We start from the raw sequence: 11,326 nt of genomic DNA on the forward strand, positions 1-11,326 counted from the left end.
TTTGGAAACTTCAGATCGTGCAGAACGCAGCCGCGAGAGCCATCGTGGGGCTTCCAAGTTTCGCCCACATTTCCTTAACACTCCGTCGCTTGCATTGGCTGTCGATCAGTTTCTGGTCACAATTCAAAGTGTTGGTCATGATCTTTAAAGCCCTACATGGCTTTGGACCAGACTACCTCCGGAACCGCCTGCTACCGCACGAATCCCAGCGACCGATAAGTTCCCACAGAGTTGGCCTTCTCCGGGTCCTGTCGACTAAACAATGTCGTTTGGCGGGCCCCAGGGGAAGAGCCTTCTCTGGGGCGGCCCCGGCCCTCTGGAACCAACTCCCCCTGGAGATTAGAATTGCCCCCACCCTCCCTGTCTTTCGTAAACTACTCAAGACTCAGTTATACCACCAGGCATGGGGGAGTTGAGATATTCCTTCCCCCTAGGCCATTACAAGTTATGCATGGTATGTCTGTGTGTATGTTTTGTTTTATAATAAGGGTTTTTAGTTGTTATAATTGGATTGTTACATGCTGTTTTTTATCATTGTTGTTAGCTGCCCCGAGTCTACGGAGAGGGGCAGCATACAAATCCAATAAATTATTATTATTATTATTATTATTATTATTATTATTATATCTGTGAAAAACCCGAATATAAAGCTATGAGGATTTCTCCATCCAGTTAAAAGTTCATTCCCTTGCTCCCATACCCACAAGTTCATCACATCGACCAGTCGTCTTTTGCCAGTGTCTTATTTAAATCTTCTTGTCTAAATCATCGATGAACAGGTCTTGCAAATCCACCTGTTCTGTTCTTTTTTCCGTGTTCAGGGGAGTCCTGTGTCCTTCGAGGAGGTGGCTGTGGATTTCTCTGAGGAGGAATGGTCTCTGCTGGATCCTGACCAGAAAGCGCTGCATTCGGAAGTCATGCTTGAAAACTATAGGAACGTGGCCTCCCTGGGTAAGAGTTTCCTAGTCCCAAATCAGAGAATTCAAGAAGACAAGATTATAGTCAGTTTTTTATTGAAAAACCACTATTGTGAGATATTGTCTCTTGGGAGAGAGAAGGAAGGGGTTTGGCTTTCTCATACTCCAAGGATGGAAATCTTTGCTTAGATGCTTTCTGTGCTATTTCTTACCTGTATTTTTCCATTTTATTATTATTATTAATTAGATTTGTATGCCGCCCTTCTCCGAAAACAATTTCTAATTGAAATTATCTCTGGAGTCTTAAAAGGATGAGGTATGCTTCTTCTTTTTTTTAATAGTTTATTTATTAATTTTTAAAGTGGGGGGGGGAAGGGAAGTATAATCAGGAAGAGAAAAAAGGTAAGGGGAAAGGATACAAAATCAAGGAGTTTGGGAAAGTAATAGTATTATACATAGTAATACATAAAATTCTTAGTATCAATAGTATATTTCTCAAACTATGTAAATAAAAGGTATCCTTATTGTTAGCATTTATATCATATATTATGTTTGTAATTCATACATTTAATTTCCCATTAAATTCCAATTTGTAATACGTATACAGTGTTCCCTCAATTTTTGCGGGGGATGCATTCTGAGACTGCCCGCAAAAGTCGAATTTCCGCGAAGTAGAGATGCGGAAGTAAATACACTTGGCTATGATCAGTATCACAAGCCTTCCCTTAACACTTTAAACCCCTAAATTGCAATTTCCCATTCCCTTAGCAACCATTCAGATTATTACTCACCATGTTTCTTTATTAAAGTTTATTAAAAAATATATTTATTAAAGGTGGACGAAAGTTTGGTGATGACATATGACGTCATCGGGTAGGAAAAACCGTGGTATGGGGGGGGAACCGCGAAGTATTTTTTAATTAATATTTTTGAAAAACCGTGGTATAGACTTTTCGCGAAGTCCGGACCTGCGAAAATCAAGGGAACACTGTATATATATATATTAGTTAGTAAAAAATAATTTATGAAAGAGAAAAGGGAGAGCAGAATAGTTTACAAAGATTTGAAGTTTATTTAAGTAAATGATATAATTAAAGAAGTTTAAAATTTGGAAAATATTGAGGGGGGTGGATCTGCGTATGGCACAGACATTTTTAGATGATACAACATTATGTAGTGAAATAATAAGGGGTGTGTATGTATAATATAGTAAATGTATTCCTGTGTGTAAAAAGAAAGGATGTAAGAATTGATATAAAAATTAGTATTTGTATTGCTATGTTATATGGTGTATAATCTATTGATTTAAAGACGAATAAAGAGAGATATGATATAAAATCTTTTTCGAATAAAATTTCAATTTAGTTGGTTTTGGAATTGTTTTATAGATTAGTTTTGTTTCAATTTTGAACGTTCAAAGATGAGATAGGCTTATTACTTTCATGATATAAAAGTTTGATATTTTTTTGCTAAAACCCATTTGTACCCATTATCCCATATTTTACAGTATTCTGAGTCTTTTTTATTTTGGATTTCCATTGCTATTTTGGACATCTCAGCGCACTCCATAAATTTAGTAATGACTACCAGTACTGATGGGTTTTTTTCTTGTTTCCAGAAGAGGGCAAATGAAATTCTTGCTGCAGTCAGAATTTGTAAGATAAGATATTTTTGTGTTTGCGTAAGGTTTTGCCTGAATATACCGAGAAGATATATTTCAAGTTTAAGTAGTAGATTGATTGACATGACTTGGTCTATTAAGTTTTTAATGCCTGTCCAATATTTTTTCGCATATATGCAGGTCCACCATGCATGTATGTATGTTCCAAGTTTTATTTTGCATTTCCAGAAATTAGGGGGGAAATTGGGGGGCATTTTAGATAGTCTTGCTGGAGGCAAATGCCATCGGTAAAACATTTTTTATTGATTTTCTTTGTAGGACATTGCTGTAGTCATCTTGTAATATATTGTCCAAGTTTTTTCCCATTCGGTTAAATTAATCGTGTGGCCAAAGTTTTGGGCCCAGGCTATCATGCATCCTTTAACTTGCTCTTCACAGTTGTCCTGTGTTAATAAATAATTATATAATTTGGAAATCGTTTTTGGTAATGGGCCGAAAAAAATTGTATCTATTACATTATTGCTTTGGAATCCAAATTGTTTTTTATGTTCGGTGTATTTTGATTTAATTTGTAAATATGATAGCCAATCTATATTTATCCCTCTATCTTGTAATTGTTGTTTTGATATGAGAAGATCACTTTTGTCTAATAATTGGTGGTATCTTAATATTTTAGTATGGGAGAAAAGATTCGGATAAGTAATTAATTCGTTTGGGGATAGCCATTTAGGTATTGAGGTGTAGTAGTTCTTCTTAATCGAGGACCAAATTGTTATTAAAGTTTTTCGGAGATAATTTTTTTTTCAGCTGCGGAAGTACAAAAGAGTTTAAGTTTGGGAAAATGTAATAAGGTAGTCTCGTCTTTTTTGATATGGGTTTCTTGTAAAGATATTATATCATAATTAAATTCGGACAATTTGTGAAATACTTTCAATCTCTTTTTATGCGAGTTTAAACCGTTTATGTTGGTAGAAAATAGTGTAATTTTGATTTGTCTATTGTTGGAGTATGGATTCCTTTGATTTCTCTCTTTGAGCTTCGGTCCTTGCCCAAGTAATTGGTCCTTGTCCGGAGTATTTGCCATCTAATTTTTTGATTTCTCTGTCTTTATCTAGCAGGTTATCATCGGAACTCAGTTCTTCTGTTGAAAGTATATCTCTGTTGTCGGTTTCTTTCGGTTTGGTCTGTTCAGATGTTTTCAGAATATGATCATAGAATTCTTTAGCTTCTTCTGGTGAGGTAATTTTATATTTCTTATCAATAAGGGAAATCATCATGCCTTCGGGTATGAGCCATCTAAATTGTATGTTGTTTTTGTTTAATTTACTTGCTAATGTTTGGTACGGCTTCCGTTTTCCTCTCACCCATCTTGGGATTTGGCGTAAGACCACAATATTTCTACCTTTGTACATCGTTGAGTTCTCTTTGGACATGTTGTAAACTTCATCCCTAATTGTTCTTTTAAGAAATCGAATATGTACTTCTCTCGGGAGCCTCTGTCTTCTTGCGTAAGAGGTAGAAATTCGGTACAATTCGTCTATTTGGTTAATCATTTCTTCAGTGGTTTTGCTGGTGATGCTTGCTAGTATTTCTGCCATTGTGTTGGGGAGATCCTGTTGTTCTGATTCAGTTATATTCTGAAAACGAAGAAAAAAAGCTGATTTTTCTAATTCGAGATTTATGAGGGATTCTTCTAAGGATTTGTTAATGTACTCCGCTCTGGCTTCAGAAAATTGTAGTCTGGTGTCCATTCTATCAGTGGTTTCCTCCACATTTGTTATTCTTTGAGAATTTTGGGTTATGGTTTCTTGAACGCCTTCCATCCGGTCATCTAATTTCCCCATACATTCATCGAGGTAACCAGCATAATCTTGAATTTTTTGGATATCTTCCTTCATTACTCTCATTGTTCCTCTCAAAGATTCAAAATTTCTATCTATTGAGTCTTGCATTTTAATCATCATTTCAAAGAGGGAGTTTAATGTTATTGTCAGAGTCACCTGGGAATATTGTGCAGCAGTTGCTTTGTCCGATGGGATAGTCTCTGCGGGGCATTGTTCAGCAGGTGTTGTTGATTGGTTAGTAATTTTCTTCCATGAGTTTATTAAGGTTGACTGGTTTGGGGTAGACATCGTTATAGTATTTGTAAGTAAAATTCGGTATAATAGTATAATTATATGAAATGTTTAAGTTATGTGTAGATAGTCAGAGATGAGAAAATGTAGGTGTAAAAAAAAATGTAAATATAGTTAAATAGTGTTAAGAGTTAATTGAAGAATTCAATAGTAAAGAACCCTATGTAAGATATATAAATATGTATGATATGTAAAATATGTCAGGTAGAAAAGTATGTAAAGTGGTAATGTAAAGAGTTGTTAGTATAAGAATATCAAGAATTTGTAGAACTTAAATCATTATACTACTAATTCATTAAATATCAGTTAATCATAGTCAATATTATTAGTCTATATTGCAATAATTTAATATAAATAAAATATAAAGATAGTTATAGTTAAAGCAGAGTCAATTAATCAATTGTTACAATAGTTTGCTAAATGTTTAAGATTATATATTCAAACTGTATAGATATTTAAATAGCTGGTTTCATTATCTCTATTTTAACTTAGTTAAAGGTGACAGTATCAATATTTTATCTAAAATGAATCTATATTTATTACAATATAACTTAACTTAATTAGATAAATACTTAAATATACTAAATAATAAATACTCAGATATTTAATTTCTATAATTTCTAATTATATTTCAAATTAGGAATATATTAGTAATATATACAGGTCAAGAATTCAGTTCAATAAATTCATGTATCAATAAACCAACCATTCAATTAATCAATATATCATATAGAATCTTATACAATCACGTATTCAGAAGGTCTGGTAGTCCATTTTATTTAGGAATTAATTCAATCCTGTTGGTTTCCAATAATTTCCCAATAGTTGTGTATAAAGTGTTATAGATGAGGAAGGTCAATGTTACATAGTTCAAAGCACTGTAATTTAATCCTTGTAGATAATGTAAATTGTAGTTTGTAAAGTATTGATGTAATTAATCCTGGTTCCTAGCAGAACGTAACAAATTGCAGTTAGAAGTTGTAATCATAAGTATTCCATAGTTTCCAACGCCAAGAGCAGGAAGACAGGGAAACAGAAAAGAGAGTACAGAGAGTATCCAAATGTCCAAATGCCCCAAAGTCCACAAGGGTGAGATCGAAAAAAATATTTCCAACAATTAATAAACATTTAATAGACGATGGAAAACAGTCGTAAATAAATGCAAAGTACAAGGAGGAAGGGAAAACAAAAACAAAAGATGAGTGGGGTGAAGGTATTCCGGTTGTTTTGTGGCTGTAAACTGCTTATTCCCTCCAAATTAATCAAGATGTTATTCCAAAGGCAAAAAGAGTTTTCTTTTCTGGGATTAAAACCTTCTCTTACCTTCTGACATGTTCTATAACTTTCTCCTTTGCGATTCTCAAACAAAATCCATAGAAGCGAGATGAAAACGAAGAGAAAGCGAAGCCAAGATCTTGCAGAAATGTGCTGTTTTAATCCTTCGGTTAATTACTGCAGAGTCATCATCGCCATATTGCTGTCAGTAAGATTCAGAACGAAGTCGCCACCTCTTAGTCTTTTAGGATCTTGAAAAGGGTGGACGTAGCAGTTCCCGCAAAGGGAATTACTCACAATTTCACAATTTCCAAAAACCATCCAAAGTCTTTCAAATAGCAATCCCAGAGTATACTTGTCGTTTCCGTGGCTTATTTATTTATTTATTGGATTTGTATGCCGTCACTCTCCACAGACTCGGGGCAGCTAACAACAATGATAAAAACAGCATGTAAAAATCCAATTAATAAAACATTTCATTTTATTGGATTTGTATGCCGCCCCTGTCCGCAGACTCGGGGCGGCTAACAACAGTAATAAAAACAATGTGCGACAATCCAATACTTAAAAACTAAAAGCCCTTATTTTAAAAACCAATCATACATACAACGTTCCATACATAAATTGTGGAAGCCGAGGGGGAAAGAATATCTTAATTCCCCCAAGCCTGACAACACAGGTGGGTTTTAAGAAGCTTGCGAAAGGCAAGAAGGGTGGGAGCTATTCTAATCTCTGGGGGGAGTTGGTTCCAGAGGGCCGGGACCGCCACAGAGAAGGCTCTCCCCCTGGGTCCCGCCAAACGACATTGTTTAGTTGACGGGACCCGGAGGAGGCCAACTCTGTGGGTCCTAATTGGTCGCTGGGATTAAACAACTAAAAACCCTTATAATAAAACCAAACATACACACCAACATACCATGCATAACTTGTAATGGCCTAGGGGGAAGGAATATGTTAACTCCCCCATGCCTGGCGGCATAAATGAGTCTTGAGTAGGCTTCCTAGAATAGAGCAGAGGCGTCACGTTTCCGGATCAGCAAGAAGGCCGATCTCTTCGGACGACGATCGGGGGGGGTGTTTCCCTGCTCCCCAGGGGGTCCGCCGACCACCCCCGGGTACGTTGGGCTCTACGGGTCCGCGGTCGCCCATTCGGGCTATCGTCGCTCTCGAAAGGCCGAATGAAACCCGGAGGACCGGGAAACACACAGCACCAACACAACGTCACAACCGGAAGTCTCTGGATGAGGTGTGCTTTTATGTGTCCTATGGAGGTCATGTGAGAGGAGTGTGTTGTCATTTGTCCTGTGAAACCTCCAAAATTTCTGTGGGAATAGAACTTTTACACTCAGGCCATGGAAGAGCATTCTCCCAATCTAATTTAAGAACAAGGGTGACTTGGAGCATTCTACGGCAGGTGTAGGCAAAGTTGGCTCTTCTATGTTATGTGGACTTCAACTCCCAGAATTCCTGAGCTAGCATGATAGGCTGAGGAATTCTGAGAAGTCCAGAAGTCATAAAGGAGCTAACTTTGCCTACCACTGTCCTAGGATACAGGTAATCCCCGAGTTACAACAGTTCACTTAGCAAACATTCCGACTTATAACCAGCCCTCCCCCAACTACTTGAGACCCAGTCCCAAAATTATGAGTGTTGCACAATGGCTGTCGTTCACACTTATGAAGGACAGCAGGGCCGCTGCAACATTCACCCTAGCTATTTCTCCACCCCACTGGAACTTACTTTGTTTTTCAGAATATAAGATGCACACACACACACACCAAAAAAATCTGGGTGGAAATGTCTGTCCATCTTATAGAATGAATACAGGCCTGGTTTTGGCTTCCCAAACACTTCATGTGTTGTTTTTGCCCTTTCAGAGAACTCGGAGCATTCTGCAGGCCAAAAAAAGGTCCTGCTTTGCCTCCAAAGGCCTCTTTGGGTCCCATTTTTGCCCTCTCCAGGATCAGAGAAGATGAAAATGGAGACATGATAGCAGTCTTCCAATATCTCAAGGGCCACCACAAAGAAGAGGGAGTCAAGCTATTATCCAAAGCACCGGAGGGTAGGACAAGAAGCAATACGTGGAAACTAATCAAGGAGAGAAGCAACTTAGAAATAAGGAGAAATTTCCTGACAGTTAGAACAATTAATCAGTCGAACAACTTGCCTCCAGAAGTTGTGAATGCTCCAAAACTGGAAGTTTTTAGGGAGATGTTGGATAACTTATTTGTCTGAAGTGGTATAGGATTTCCTGCCTAAGCAAGGACTAGAAGACCTCCAAAGTCCCTTCAAACTCTGTTATTCTATTCCTTAATTCAAAACTGATTCTTAATGAGATTTGCATACGTATACAGTAATACCTCATCTTACGAACCTAATTGGTTCCGGAAGTAGGTTCGTAAGGCGAAAAGTTTGTAAGACGAAACATTGTTTCCCATAGGAAACAATGTAAAAGCGATTACTCTGTGCAAAAAGAAAAAAAAATGCAAAATGGCGCTCGGGTGGCCGCCACCGCCCGGCTGTCACCATTTAAAACAGCCGGGGGCCTCCGGCATTCTCCCGAACCTGAACTTTTTGGGTTCCGGAGGCCGCCAAGAAGCGCCGCCACCCGGCTGTCACCTTCTGAAACATCCGGGGGGCTTCTCAGCGTTCTCTTGTCAAAGCTCTGCCCATGGAATTCCCTATTGGGATTCCCCACCTCCTTTCTAGCCTCCAGATCAGCCCAAAACGCCGCCGCCGATTGCAAAAATGGCGCTCCGCCGAGTGGCACCGCCCATCTGTAACCTTCTGAAACAGCCGGGCGCTTCTCGGTGGCCTCCGGAACCTGAACCTGAACTTCTGGGTTCAGCGTTCAGGAGAACGCCGAGAAGCCCCCCGGCTGCTTCAGAAGGTGACAACCGGGCGGCGGCGCTTCTCGGCAGCAACCCGAACCCGAAAAGAACGCCGAGAAGCCCCCCAGCTGTTTTAAAAGGTGACAGCCGGGTGGTGGCGCCCAGCGGAGCGCCATTTTGTGATCTGCGGTGGGTTCGTAAGCCCAAAAAAGTTCGTAAGAGGCAAAAATTTTCCGAACCCCAGGTTCGTATCACAAGGGGTTCGTATCACAAGGGGTTCGTATCATGAGGTACCACTGTACTATGATAATTGTAAAGCAAGAAATGTTTTCTGTACATTTCAAAGCTTTCATGACTCATGAATATAGAAATATGTCTATATCAAACCCCTATAAGCATACAAACATACAACCTAATGGAATTTCAGAGAAATTCAGAAGGAAGTTCACTTTGACTGTCTATACTTTGATCTCTTTCTCTAACCTTGTTATCATTTTCATTTCCCTTTGAAGGTAATAATGGGCAGGAGAATCAAAATTCCTGTGAACTGTTCCAAGTGATCAATGCTGAAGATGGAATGGAGAAGTATGGAATTCGAATGGAATTCGAAAGCCTTGAGAAAAACCAGTCAAAGAATTGGAATCAGGAAAGCTCATCTTCCACCGATGCTCCGACGCAAGACTTTCTTGCCCAACAGGAGAAAATAAGGGAAAAATATATTGGGAAAGGTGTGCGGCTGATCAATACTAAAGTACAAATAAACGAACACTATTTAACCCAAAACAAAGGAGATGATTCTATAAGACACAATGAAAAAAATTACAATAGGTCATTCATTCTTTTTCTTGAAAATACCTTTCCTAAATCTCAGAAGCTGATTGATGCAAAAGAGAAGCCTTATAAATGCTTGGAATGTGGAAAATGTTTTAGAACAAGCAGGCAACTTACTTCCCATAAGTTGATCCACACAGGAGAGAAACCATATAAATGCATGGAGTGTGGGAAGACATTGGCTGAAAAGCGTAATTTTATTGCCCATAAGATGATCCACACGGGGGAGAAGCCCTATAAATGCACGGAGTGTGGGAAGATGTTTACTCATGACAGTAGACTTAAATATCATAAACAGATCCACACAGGAGAGAAACCATTTAAATGCATGGAATGTGGAAAACGTTTTAGAAAAAGCGAGCAACTTACTATCCATAACAGGATCCACACAGGGGAGAAACCATATAAATGTACAGAGTGTGGAAAGACATTTGCTCATAGCAGTACACTTGGTTCCCATAAGATGATCCACAAGAAGGAAAAGCATTTTAAAGGCATGGAGTGTAAAAAGACTGTTGTTTATAGTAGTGGACTTACTATCCAGAAAGATCTCCAAACAGAAGAGAAACCATTTAAATGCCTGGAGTGTGGGAAGACCTTTGCTCATAGTGGTGGACTTACTACCCACAAAAAGCTCCACATAGGAGAGAAACAATTTAAATGCATGGAATGTGGAAAATGTTTTAGAAGAAACGGGCAACTTGTTGTTCATAACAGGATCCACTCAGGTGAGAAGCCATATAAATGCACAGAATGTGGAAAGACCTTTGCTCACAGCAGTACACTTAATTTCCATAAGATGATGCACACAGGGGAGAAACCATATGAATGCATGGAGTGTGGAAAGACCTTTGCTCGTAGCAGTAGACTTACTTCCCATAAGATGATCCACACGGGAAAAGCCATTTAAATGCATGGAGTGTGAAAAGACATTTAACCATGGCAGTGGCCCATCTAGCCGCCAAAAGATACTTCTGTATCTCTTTGGTTGATCTATTTGATGATTTGTCAACTTACTCCTCCTCTACTGCTGTCTGTAGCATTAATGTTGGTTTCACCAGTAATCGTCTCTGTAATCTAACATCCTGATTCCCACAGACCCATCTGTCTCGAAGGGCTTCATCTAGGTTATTAAATTCACAATAAATTGCTGCTTTTCGGAGAGCTGCTATGTAACTGCTGATAGACTTACTATTATTATTATTTATTGGATTTGTATGCCATCCCTCTCCGAAGACTCGGGGCGGCTAACAACAATGATAAAAACAGCATATAACAATCCAATTAATAAAACAACTAAAAACTCTTATTATAAAAACCAAACATACAAATATACCATGCATAACTTGTAATGGCCTAGGGGGAAGGAATATCTTAACTCCCCCATGCCTGACGATAAAGGTGGGTCTTGAATAATTTCCGAAAGACGAGGGTGGGGCCATTCTAACCTCTCTGGGGGGAGTTGATTCCAGAGGGCTGGGGCCACCACAGAGAAGGCTTTTCCCCTGGGGCCCGCCAAACGACATTGTTTGGTCGACGGGACCCGGAGAAGGCCAACTCTGTGGGACCTTATCGGCCTCTGGGATTCGTGCAGTAGAAGGCGGTTCCGGATGTATTCTGGCCCAATCCCATGTAGGGCTTTAAAGGTCATTACCAACACTTTGAATTGTGACCGGAAACCGATTGGCAGCCAGTGCAAGCCACGAAGTTTGCAGA

General features: G+C 38.9%; 1 protein-coding gene across 1 annotated transcript; it reads left to right on the forward strand.

The window, feature by feature from the left end:
- The first annotated feature begins 1,164 nt into the window (after positions 1-1,164).
- Positions 1,165-10,791, forward strand: LOC139162926 (zinc finger protein 675-like). Its single transcript, XM_070743843.1, has 2 exons — positions 1,165-1,233; positions 9,292-10,791. Exon 2 carries the CDS (start codon positions 9,357-9,359, stop codon positions 10,518-10,520), a length of 1,164 nt encoding a protein of 387 aa, XP_070599944.1. The 5' UTR covers positions 1,165-1,233; positions 9,292-9,356; the 3' UTR covers positions 10,521-10,791.
- Positions 10,792-11,326: the final 535 nt, after the last annotated feature.

This window comes from Erythrolamprus reginae, chromosome 2 (genome assembly GCF_031021105.1).
Source record: "Erythrolamprus reginae isolate rEryReg1 chromosome 2, rEryReg1.hap1, whole genome shotgun sequence".
Classification (NCBI taxonomy): domain Eukaryota; kingdom Metazoa; phylum Chordata; class Lepidosauria; order Squamata; family Dipsadidae; genus Erythrolamprus; species Erythrolamprus reginae.

Excerpts from the sequence above, each read along its gene's own strand:
- LOC139162926 (XM_070743843.1), top strand. The coding sequence starts at position 9,357 with ATGGAGAAGTATGGAATTCGAATGGAATTCGAAAGCCTTGAGAAAAAC.